A 13,121-nucleotide genomic window follows, 5' to 3' on the forward strand; every position below is an offset into this window, starting at 1 on the left:
TGAGATAATAATGATACTGAATTTTATTGGTTTTTAAATCATAAAATCCTTTCGTCCTTCATTTGCTGGAAATGTGCCGATTCTAATTGCTCAGCTGAATAGTTGGTGTATGATTTTAATGCTGTTATGGACAGTCAGACTGCCACAAATTGAGTAGGTCCTTGGACCCAGAAATTGGATCAGGCCCAAATTGAAGTGTGCTTGAGACACAGAATACATTGCAAGTGCTTATTAAGGTTGGAAACATGATTAGAAGTGAGGTGATAGCAAATTGGAAGCCTAATGTAGATTTTGGGCAGAATGATGAAAGGAAATGGGAAGAAATTGAAAGGAAGCTAGTAGTGGCCCACAGTTTGAACGTGGAGTGCTTCTGACCCACATTAAACTAGTTATTAGAACATAGAGCATTACAGCGCAGTACAGGCCCTTCAGCCCTCGATGTTGCGCCGCCCTGTCATACTAATGTGAAGCCCATCCCATCTAACTATTCCATGTACGTCCATTTGCCTGTTTATTGACAACTTAAATGCACTTAAATTTAGCGAATCTACTCCGTTGCAGGCAAAGCATTCCATACCCTTTTCTAGTGTTGGCATCCAGGAACGTGGCAGTTATGACAAGTCAATTTTTATATATAATTCTATGGAAATATTTAAGAGATCTTATTTTCATCATCAAGGCAGATAGTGGAAATTAGGAAAATTTGCAGCTCAGCTTGCCAGCCTTGGGAGAAAGTACCAACAAAAGGATCCTAGTGACTTGGGAGAAGAGTTCAGAGGTGGCCCTAGAGGCAGCCAGATACCTCTATGAATAAAGCTGGCAACATGATTAGAGATAGGGTGGTGGCAAATTGGGAGCCTAATATAACTCACAGGTGCAGGAATTTGTCCCAGTTGCAATTGCAAAACAAGCAGTGAAAGCCAAACCATACCACTTTACCCTTCACACACTAATAATTCATCATCTATGCTAGGTCATGTCTCCAGAGACTAAAAAAAAACTGCAGATGCTGGAATCTAAAGTAGACAGTCAGGAGGCTGGAAGAACACAGCAACCAGGCAGCATCAGGAGGTGGAGAAGACGACATTTTGGGTGAAGCAGGGTTACTTCTCCACCTCCTGATACTGCCTGGCTTGTTGGGTTCTTTTAGCCTTCCTACCTGCCTACTTTAACTCATGTCTCCAGACCAGGCTGTGATCCCCATCCATCAGGAATGTTTTCACCAGAATTCAGGTGCTTCAACAGGGCAATAGATGTTTGGGTTCTCAGCCACAACACTATGCGTTCTTATGTGATGGTACAAATGTCTATTTCTCTAAATGTTGAAACATCCAAGCCCCTGCTTGTTTGACAGCTTTAGCTTGTTGTCAATTTCGCAATGTTTGTTTACACAAGTTTTTAAGAAGCTTCAAATGGTTGTAATTTATATTATTGATATTTTAAAGGGCCTGGGTTATTGATATGTTTATTGATCTGTAATGAAACAAGTATGTTTTTAATATAGTACCAAATATTGAATGAAATTACATTTTAGAAAGCTTTATTTTACACGTCATATTGCCACTTGAGGATTCCCTATCTCTATATAGTATGTCGTGGGCAATTCTGAATAGAAGTGTTATAGTTTGACATGGGGCATGAGGGACCATGATGGGACAATTTCAAAAGTGCTCCCTAGTCAACCTGGCACAGCTCAGCCCTTGATGTTTGCTTTAGGTCATCACCAGATGCAAATCAAAATACTATTGGATGTTTCCCTAAAGTTGTTCATGTGAACTTCTTTGCAACTGTTTCCTGACTGGAAAAAAATGATATCTACAGAGCAAATTTCACCCTCTTGATATTAAACATAGTAACGGTATAATTTTCTCATACTTCCTGTAGTCTATTGCATACTGTGCAGAGTATAAAATTAACATTGGTTAACCTGAGAAACTAGGACACAATCACTGCACCGCAAGAGTCTCTATTCAGCGCAAATTAAATGCTTACAAGTAAAGCATTATTACCTATTGGTGCAAAGTGTTGATCATAAAATTGAACTGGCTGGTATATCCATAAACTATGCTTGCAAGAACCAAATTCCTATTAACAAAAGGCATATATATGTCTCTTTTAGTCTTGAATTCACTTCATAATAGTGATCTTATTAGAGTTAGTGTGTGGTAGTAATTCCATACAGTACTTTACCCTGCAGAATTTTTGAAAAATTAAAAGCACCTAATATGATAAGCATACAGTCAATGGGAAATATTAGTTGGTTTGTATGCTTACTTTGGCATCAAATTTGCACTGTGTCACAACGATCATCATAAAGTTATTTTTGTAGAAGCCATGTTAAAGGGTTAATTTTATCTAGATTGTTCCATCATTCTGTGACTGAGGTTTATAGCAGACTAACTCTAATTATTCTCTTTCGCAGTATGGTTCAGTGGCCGGCGATGACCGTCTATATTCAGACTTTCCTGAAATTGACCTTTCCCAGCTGGATGTGAATGACCTTGATTCAGTTAGCTGCCTTAGTGAACTTCAGTGGGACAATGACCAAACAGAAATAACTTCCAGCCAGTATAATACAGATGATTCTGAACTTTTTGAAGTAAGTATGCATTTCAGATCTAGTACTCCATTCAGCAAATGCTAAATAAGCTAAAACGTGGTAGAAATTAAACCTTTGCATTCTTTTGGAGCTAAAACATTTTGTTATGGTAATCACGTGCTATTTCCATATATTCAGTAAAGGAAAGAGAAAATGAGGACATTATGGTTTTGTAGACAAGCTACTAAACACCATACCATGGTAGTTTAATATAAATGGACATTGTGCGTTATTTAAATGTTTATTACATTAACAACCATTCCTGAAAATATGTTTAAATATGCATTTTATTAATTTTAATTAAAATTATGAGTTCCCCATTCCTCCTGTATTATAAGTCATGAAGGCCTACGGTCATCAGTTAATCTAAGACATCAAGTATACTGAATGTTATCAGCCAGTCATCTGTATACCGAAGCTCAAAGACTGAGGTTGATTTCAGTATTGGATTGGAGATGGATTAGCTCAACAGTTTCCTGTCTGTTCTTTAGCTTATCTTCACTCTTGTAGGTAAATTGTTGGAAGTGAGGTATGATAAAGTAGTGGTATGACTCGAGAAGAGGATTGATATAACCTTATTTGACCTTAGTCTTCCTTGAGATAAGTGTGGATCATGGTTTGCACATTATTATGGATTAGACAGGAGTTGTTGACAAACATCTAAGGGCATGTCCAGCAGTTGCTTCTGTACCTTACACTTTTCTTGAAGTTTCTGCACATTGGCGCTCAGGGCTGTGGCACCTCTGAATGGCAAAAACTGCACTGCAACTCTGAGAGGAGTTCCGCCACTACTGGGAGGAGGCACTTGGGGAGGAATGTTTAATTATTTTCCCTGCAGTAGACAGGAGGGAGACTCCTCCCATAGTGACCCCAATCATGGAATCATAGAATCCTTACAATGCGAAAAGAGGCTATTCATCCTATTGAGTCAGCACCAACTGTCCAAAGAGTGTCAGAGCCACATTCACCTTTCTTGAATCACTCCCTTCCTGAATAAGAATGATAAGAGATGTGCGAGATTCCTGGAATGCAGTGCTCTTCCCAGCTGTGATTTCCCTCATACCTGCTTCCCTTTTGCCATAACCCTTGATTCCCCAGCTGATCAAGGATCTATCTACCTCAGCCTTAAATATATACAAGAACTCTACCCCCATACCTTCTGTGGCAAGGAGTTTCAAAGATACTTTAAGTCTGTAAGAGAAGAGGCCTTTCCTCATCTCAGTCTTATCAGATGCTCCTTTATTTTGAGACTATGCCCTCTAGACCTAGGCTCTCCCATGAGGAAAAGCATCCTCTCAGCATTTACCATGTCAAGCCTGTTAAGAATCCTATATTTTTCAGTGAGATTACCTCTCATTCTTCTAAAGTCAAGTGAGTAGAGTCCCAATCTGTTTAGCCTTTGCTCATAAGACAACCCCTCCACACCAGGGATCATCCTCATGAACCTTTTCTAAACTGCCTGTATTGAAATTATATCTTTCATTAAATAAAGGGATCAGCACTCCTAGTACTCCAGATGTGGTTTCACCAGTACCTTGTACAGTTCCAGTAAGATTTTCCTCCTCTTATACTCCAAACCCCTTACAATAAGGGCCGACATTGCATTAGCTGCTGCACCAGTTTTCTGTGCCTAATGCACATGTATCCTCCAATCCCTTTTGTGTTGCAGCTTTCTGCAGTTTTTCTCCATTCAAAAATATTGTATTCTTTTGTTCCTCCTTTCAAAATGAACAACTTTGTATTTTCCCACATTATACAGTACTCCATTTGCCAACTTTTTGCCCACTTACTTTACCTATCAACATCTCTCTCTAAACTGTTTTGTATCCCTCTCACAATCGTCTTTCCACCTATTTTTATCATGTCGGCAAATGTGGCTACAGTCCATTCATTTCCTTCCTCCAATTGTAGACTGTAAACAGTTGCGGTCCCAGTACTGGTCTCTGCGAAACCCCACTGCTTACAGGTCGCCAGCCTGAAAAGAATCCCTTATTCCCCACTTGCTGTTTCCTGCCCATGAGCCAATTAGGTGAAGCAGTTAAGAGCCATCCTCTGGTGTCTTATATAGGCCAGAATGGATAGGGCTGCCTCTTGAAGGTCATGGAACCAATTGAGTTTTTGGATTTGATATTACTTTAGCTGGTGTTAATCTTTTACTTTCAGATTCAAATTCCCAAACTGCTGTGAAATCATTCTCTAGTTAATTAGCCCCGGTCTCCAGGTTAGTAGGCAGTTAAAGTAACCACCATGCTGAAACAGAGGAACTGCTCAGTATTGTCCTGAATATTGATGCTATAAAGAGCAATAGGAATGAAAAGTTTCTTACAGTGGTTTACACTTTTGAAAATAAATCACAACCTATGTAATTGTCTCATACTGACGCCTGTGCAGAAGTACAATCAGAGTAAAATGTTTTGCTGTAGTATGCTTTCAACATCATGAACCTTTATGAATTTTGGCCTTCCAGTTGGTTGTGCAAATTCTTTAAGCCTTATGCTCTTAGCAGCTGCCAAAGTGATTTTTATTGAACACAACCTTTTTTACAGTTATTTTCAATCTCCATTAATGTATTTATAATATATTGAGAGAGGCTGATATAAAAAATTGTAGTTTTCCTAATGCAAATCTCAGACAGTCGGCTAGATAAATAGAAGCACATTTGTCTGTGTTGCTTGGTTTATACAGAATGGATTAAAATTAAATGTAAGTTTCTATGTTCCTCATAGTTAGAAAGGTAAACATTGTGCAACTGTGCCAGATCCTGTTATCTAACTCCTTTGCTTCAATATTCTAGATCATAGAGGAAGAAAATGAGGCCTTGCTGGCTGCTCTCACTGAGACACTGGACGACATCCAAGTAGATGATGTGAGCCTGTCTGCGTTCAAGGAACTTGCAGATGGAGTTGTGACTGATTCGTTGGAAACTGCCTCATTATCAACACCAGATGGCAGTCCTTCCACCACAAAGGCTGATGAACCATCTCTAGTAAGAATCCTTCCTACTGTTTAAAAGGAATTGGATGAGCCTCTGGGTACCCGCTGCATGGGTATAATGTAGGCAAAATAAGGTCTGAATTTTTTTAATTTTCAGGTTTAAAAATAGTAAAATAAGTTTTTTTTTGTTTTGCTTCCTGTTAAGTTGCATGTACCATTAATCATTTCTGTTAATAAATAGGTTACTGAAATCAAAATGTATGAATAGGCTAAGATTTGATATATTTTACCATTAATTTTAAAATGTTCCAAACAAATGTGGAATTTTCCTTAAATAGGACTTTCAATTGGCAACTTGTTCTGTCTTTCCAAATGCCCCTACTAGCTTATGTGAATTTGGATTAAGATGGTCAGCTTTCAATTCAGTCACATTCACCTACTCCCTTCCCTCCACTGACAGCTCCCTCTCCAGAGAAAGTGTGAAAGTTTTGTTGGGCTGTTTCTGCAGGACTTTCAAGCTCACTGCAACCGAACATTTGCCTGGAAGGTTATCACTAAATGCAACTTTGCCAATTTGGGAGGAGATGTGAATGTGGAATTTGAAACATAAACAGATCAGCTATAATCTTATTGAATGGCAGAGCAGGCCCGGGGACTGAATCGTCTCCTGCTGAACTTATTTTGGATGTTCATGGTATGATTTGATGGAAGGTCATTTTCATTTGCCCCAAACTATTTATCTTGCACCCTCTCTCAGTATCCTAGTGTTTTGATTGAATATTAATTTATAGGTCAGAAATAGAACAGAACGCATCTTAATAAATTAAATCGTACTGTTATCAAGTGTGTAGTGGATTGAAACAAGTATAAAATCACTTGGCATAGCTAATCATATCAATCCCTTCATTGTAACATTGAACTATGAAATCACTATGACATACTTGACCACAAAAGATGCATGTACATTTAATTTATATTATGCCATCTACAGCTTTCTTCTAGTTTTTGTTTTGATTGGCTATGGTGGCAATGGCCTATTGGTATTATCACTAAACTATTAATCCAGTGATCCAGCTTCGAATCGGCCTTAGCAGATGGTGGAATCTGAATTCAATAAAAATCTGGAATGATAAGTCTAATGATGATTGGGAAACTGTTGTCAAGTGTCAGGAAAACCCCCATTTGGTTTGCTAATGTTTCTTCAAGAAGGAAACTGCTCTCCTCAACTGGCCTGGCCAACATGCTGCACCAAATCCATAGCAATATGGTGGATTCTTAACTGCTGTCTGAGGAAATTCTATGGGATTTGAACTGGTCTAACCAATGACACCTACATGCTGTGAATGAATTAACAAAAAAGAAAAATGGGACCATTCAACTTTATTTCATAAGGGTGAATTTTACTGCCAACTTTGTTAAACCAGAAACCTCTCTTGTATAAAAACAGGACTTATTTTTTTTTATTGAATAAATCTTTCGCCCATTTTGTTTTAAAATGGTTCCTGAGAAAAAGATTCAGAATTTTGAAAGAAGTTGTGGATGCCAAAAATAGTAAATGTCTGGACATAATAAAATATGCTGGAAAAACTCAGCATCAGAACTGCACTCAAAGATTGTCAAACGAAATGTTAACTCTGAACCTCCACACAGATGCTACTTGACCTGCTGAGTTTTTCCAGCATTTTTCATTCTTGTTTCAAATTTTATGCATTTGCAGTATTTGCTTTTGAAATACTTCGGCATACTGGCTGTGCAGTAGGCTAATCAGAGGATTCAGGTGATTCCATTTATCATGTCAATGCATGAACAGTTTATAATCTATCTTCTGAAACATGAGATTAAATTATAGTTTTTTTTATATTGCTCCCTGGTGTCTATTATTATTTATAATATATACTGTTTCAATTTCTTTCTGGTTTTGGTCAGGTTTTATGTCATCAGCAGCTGTCAGTACAGTCAGCAAATGTCAGTGTATTCCCTGTCTTTGATGTGCTTTGACATTCATTCAAGAGGATTAGCGATTATGACATAATTACTGCAGGTTTATTAAGACCCAATCTGCAGTCAATCTCTGTCCAGTATATATTATAAAAATCTAACACGAAGAAAGTAGAAATTCTATAATATACATTTCTATTACAGTTTCTGTTTGTAAGTGGAATTTATATTAAACTTGTAATGTAATATTTTGACATATACTTTTTGATAGTTAAGGAAACTCCTTCTGGCTCCACAAAATGTGCAGTTAAGCTATGAACGACAAAAGGGAACCAGTACAACACAAAACGCATCCAGTAACCACAAGCCAAAAGCACATCGCCCTTCTATCAAGGTATTATTCTCTTATACTGCATTGCGTGTATCTTTACTTTTTACAGATATAGCTAGTTTTTGGTTTGTATGGTTTAATTATTATTTGCAACTTTTTCTGAGTTCCGTGAAATATTACTGATCTAATGTAATGGATTTTGAATGCATTCTCGCACTTTCAGTCATGACAGAATATTTTTACCACTGCTTTAATTCATAATTTTTAGCGGTGGTGAGTCACAGAAGTGGCTCCAGTAGAGGAATATTTCACTGAAGCAAAAAGATACAAAATTTCCTTTGGTGTCTCAGTTGATTCAAATATTGTCTAACTGATATTTTGCAGAGTTGTAAATAAACCCAGAAGCTTCCAGCTTTGATTTCTGGTCTGTTTGCAGCGAGGACAATGATATCGATACCATGTCCATCGGTTAGGGAGGGGAAAAATCTGCTAAAATTCTATTGGACTGCTTACCCCTGTTGGATTGTTATGAAAGTGTGGACATCAAGTGAGAAAAAGCTGTGAAGACCCCACGGACAGAATGTCTTGTGTCCTGGCGGCAGGTTAACAGATGTGGGGGGGTTTCCACCTGAGTTTGTGGCCTACTAACCTCAACTGATAGCCCCAAAATGGCTAATTCTTAGCTGTTTCCTTGCCCAGCCTCAATTTTGAGATTGACAGGAAGGGTTCAGGGACAGCAGGGAATCCTAGCTAGTTAACCTGTGGGAATCTCAAACAGGACATTACTGGGGTGGTGAAGTGCCTACCTCATGGGCCCTCCTTCCACTTTGGCTGCTTCAAACGTCAACCCCCCCCAATGCATGCTCACTCCCCTCAACACTAAACCTGGCCCATGGAGTCAAAGATTCCAAATCTGACAGCTCCTTGTTGAGTCAAAACCTTGACCTCTACTACCAGCAGCACTACTAAGACTACAGGGCTGCTGACCAATGTGATTGGCTGGCAGTGGAGATCTCTTACATGGGTTTATAAAATCATGAGGGGCATTCAAAAGGTAAATAGACAAGGTCGGTTCCCTGGGTTTGGAATCCAGAACTAGAAGACGTACGTTTAGTGTGAGAGGGGAAAGATTTAAAAGGGACATAAGGGGCAACGTTTTCACGCAAGGGGTGGTATGGAATGTGCTGCTAGAGGAAGTGGTAGTAGACCGGCAGGAGGCTGAAAGGATACAGCAAGCCAGGCAGCATCAGGAGGTGGAGAAGTCAATGTTTCGGGTGGTGACCCTGAAGAATTGGATTCCACCATCTGCATTTTTTTTGTCTCTGAGGATTTGGTGGAGGCTGGTACAATTACAACCTTTAAAAGATATCTGGATGGATATATGAACAGGAAGGATTCAGAGGGATATGGGCCAACTGCTGGCAAATGGGACTAGATTAATTTAAGGATACCTGGTTGACATGGACAAATTGGACAATAGCATCTGTTTCCATGCTGTACATCTCTATGACTCTCTGACCTTAAGTGAGGGATGGAACTCCAGACTGCAACCAACAAATAAAATTTATAAAAATATTACTGTAAGCATATAATAAATAAATTACATTGGTGTCGTGCTGTCACCCACTATCTCTTCAGATGGCAGAACAAAAAGTCTTGGCCTATGAGGAAATAGTATGTGGAATCTCCTTTGCCATATAGATGAGGTCTTTAGATAAAGCTTTACTGTTATTATTGTACTGTATTATTGCTTTTGAATTACTAAGATGAAAAGAGGTGAAAATTGTTTTGGCAAAGTGAAGTTTGTGAAGTCTCAGTTTTAATGAATTGATCTCTTTGGCTTTTATCATACTCTGATCCTCTTTTTGTTTTGTTTAATAAAAAGGTTGAAGGCCCACAGGGCAGTAAACCACACAGCACCTGTCAACGTCATCATCGAACATTCACAGAGTTACACAAGCACCTGACATCAACTACCTGTCCTTCCCCGTTTAAAACAGATGATTCCAAACTCACTAAAAAAGACCAAAGCAGTCCAGTGTGGACTTCACAGTATCACCAGTCACATCACCCACAAGGTGAGAGTGAGGATGATGGTGATGTTGATGACAATTGTGTTAATGATGGTGCTAACAAAGAATTGGATTGCTTCAATGATAGGAATGGGGAACACAAACAAGGACAAAACATTCTACAAAATGGCACGTCTTGTCTTGCAGCCAATAAGTCCAAAGATGTGGTAGCATCAGCAAAATGCAGTTGGACTAAAAGCACTCAGTTTCCCACAGAAGCAGAATTGCGTTCAGTAATTGAGCTTATCAAGTACATGCACTCGTATTGTCTTCCACCTAGGAAATATCTGGTAGACATGACTGAACAGGGTGGTAGCTGCAATGCTAATTGTAAAAAGCCAAACAGTGACTGCTCTTTGCAGGAGCTTATAAAACCCAGCATAGACAATCAGAAACTCTCCAATTCCTTTAAGTCAAATGCCAGATCAGGGCTGGGAAGGACCACTCCAAATATTTGCAAATGGAATATGAGAGAGCATTCCAAGAGTTCCATACTAAGGGAGCTATTGGAAAATAATATTGCTCTAGATGTGAGCAAACCTTATAGACTTCATAATCCTTTGTATCCAGTTTACACTCACTCACCTAGTAAAGTTGAGACTGCTGTACCTCTGGTAGTGTCCCGGAATGAATGTGATCGTACCGAAACCATCAAATGTACACTGGAAAAGCACAGAAAGAAATGTAGTAAGAGCAGGGTTGCTAAAACATGGGACACAACAAGGAAACCAGGAAGTACATGCCTTGCGGTTAGACGCTCATTAAGGTTGAACCCTCAGGCTAATGAGGTCTTGAAATTTAACTTAGAGTCAGCTTCAAGTGAAAGTTTGACAAGAGTAGATTTGAAGAAAACTGTAAAGGAGTCTGGGTCTGTGAATGTGCAGATGATATTCAATGAGGAAGAGAAGGAGCAGGTAGCAGAAATTGAGATAGATTGTTGTGGACAGCAACTCTGTGACAGTGGTGCAAGCATTGTGCTAGATGACCAGCGGCATCTACAATCCTGTAATCAAGTGCGATGGACTGAGGAGAACAACAATGAAGAAAGTTCGTTTATTCCTGACCTTTCCATGGTTCCATGCTCTAATATAGTTGAGGACCACCAAGCCGTTACTGCACAGGACTTCCTATTTAATGAAACCAAGATGCAAGAAACCAGGACTAGCAGAAAGCTAGGTAATCCTGTTTAGCCTATCTGCTTAATTCTTTGCAATAATTAAACAAAACTATGCCCCTGAGCCTCTTTCAAAGCTTATTATAACATTACTGCAGTCTTTTGGAAAATTGCAATCATTTTCATTAACACAAAATTTAACTCCTGTAACCATGTTCAGGTCTGTTTATTCTTACTATTGTTTTACCATTCTGTGGAGAAAATTCTCTGCTGGTTGCTTTTTCCAATGATCCGATTTGCTTTTTCACTTTCTTTCTGTAGACAGAATACAAAGAAATAGCATCTTATTTCAAGATGTTAATTTTCTTCATCTCTTTAATACTTAACTGGATCAGCTGAGATTATTTTTAAATAAACTATTTAGTGTTGATGCTGTAATTTAATAAAAAGCTCAGATTGGCAGTACTGGATGTTTTACCCACATTTTACATCTTGCACCTATGTCTGTATAGGGACATTTTGAAGATGACCCTTCTGTCTATCCTCAGACTCCTGTGGCTCCCTGATTGAAATTCTTCCAGTACCTGCTTTCACCCTTGAAATTACTTTTTTTCTTCCATTATGTTGCTTGAAATTGAAGAAGTACCAACTGATAATTACTATTTCAGTAGAACCTTTTTCCAAACCCTATTCCTATTTGTCTTTAAAGAAATAGTCAGCTAAGTATAGAGTATGAAGTGCAGCAACGTAAAGAAATCAGGGAAGTAATCAAGACAAAGCACAAAACAGGTCTTAAAGATGTGGTAGCCATTTTAAATGTTGTAGGTAGAAAATCTTAATCTTTCCATCTGCCCATTCGTGCATTGGCAGAAAATGATAAGTAAACAGCAACTTTAGGTACCTCCGATTTTAAAATCGCAAAGCAGCATCAAAATAAACTATTCTCGGTCACGTTATAAGCCACGTGTGTAGAAAGTGCCAGTTTCCAGAGTAAATTGGAGTGCAAGGTTTACGGTACTCAACATGATGCATTTATGCACTACAACAAAGCCTCCTACTTAAAAGGGACTGTCTAAAGTTAGATTAATGTTTTCCAATAAAACTTTGATCATATCACCGTTCAAAAATTACTCATTCTATACAACGGAGAAACAATTCGGATCTGTAGCTCTTTTGCTACAAATGAATGATTCCAATTGGTGCATAATATCTTTCATTCTGTCTTAAAATCTTACCGATTTCCTCTTTACTATTGTGTACTTTTATTTTTATTAAAGCTTGTATTTTAATTATGATCTGATATAAAACTTTGAGGTTGAAAATTATTGTCTAAAAATATCTTAATTCTCTATAACAAACAGTCAAATGATTTACAGAATAGCACCAGGTTACTCCATCGTTGACATTTCTTCAACATTTATTTTTGCAGCTAAACCTACAAGCTTGTTACTGAGTCCAGAGTCTGAAAGGTAGGTGACACTCAGTATGGAGTTGGGATTCAGCAGATGCAAAACCCAATCTGGCTCTTACAGTTTGAATTCTTGGATTAGAATTTCATCATTAACAAACCGGTGCTTAGTTGTGTGATTTCAAGATCTTGCATTTTGCAAGTTTAATATGTCATTTTAAACATATTATAGTTTCATCGATCTTATTTTTCCTATTTTCAGTGACTCCAAAGATTCCCCTCTTGAGAGCAAACCCTTTGAACAAACTCTGAGTGTAGAACTGTGTGGAACTGCTGGTAAGGCTACAGACTTACAACTGACACCATTACTAATTCAGATAAGATCCTGTTGCTCTCAGACTGGTTCAGAAGAGAGAAGAATTTTATGAAAGATTGAAATTTCTTTAATGAGTCTTGTTTTCAGCCAAGACAAATGTACTGTTTAAGCATTTTTCAAAGTAAGACAAATCAAAGACAATTTCTAATTTTCACACAAATATATGTTTGTTTGGAAGTGCCGTCACCTTTTATTTTGCATCCTTCTCATTACTCCATGCACCAGTTGAAGCGGTTTTATGCTGACACAGATAGCTTCAGAAATGTCTTGGTATCATTTAAATACCTGCATCACCTTTACTGAGAAAAATATAACAAAAATGTTGAGTCAGTCTTACAGTACTTCTTTC

At 38.2% G+C, this 13,121-nt stretch overlaps 1 protein-coding gene across 2 annotated transcripts in view; it reads left to right on the forward strand.

Annotated features, from left to right (window-relative positions):
* LOC140492136 (peroxisome proliferator-activated receptor gamma coactivator 1-alpha-like) overlaps nt 1-13,121 on the forward strand; it is a 145,735-nt gene that overhangs the window by 118,655 nt on the left and 13,959 nt on the right. The window contains exons 2-7 of one of the 2 annotated variants that reach the window (XM_072590943.1): nt 2,423-2,599; nt 5,394-5,585; nt 7,743-7,865; nt 9,688-11,050; nt 12,418-12,457; nt 12,659-12,732. In XM_072590943.1, the coding sequence (XP_072447044.1) occupies nt 2,423-2,599; nt 5,394-5,585; nt 7,743-7,865; nt 9,688-11,050; nt 12,418-12,457; nt 12,659-12,732 (1,969 nt within the window). The remainder of the gene's footprint in view (nt 1-2,422; nt 2,600-5,393; nt 5,586-7,742; nt 7,866-9,687; nt 11,051-12,417; nt 12,458-12,658; nt 12,733-13,121) is intronic. The other variant, XM_072590945.1, reaches the window with a different exon arrangement.

This window comes from Chiloscyllium punctatum, chromosome 20, assembly GCF_047496795.1.
Source record: "Chiloscyllium punctatum isolate Juve2018m chromosome 20, sChiPun1.3, whole genome shotgun sequence".
Lineage (NCBI taxonomy): Eukaryota > Metazoa > Chordata > Chondrichthyes > Orectolobiformes > Hemiscylliidae > Chiloscyllium > Chiloscyllium punctatum.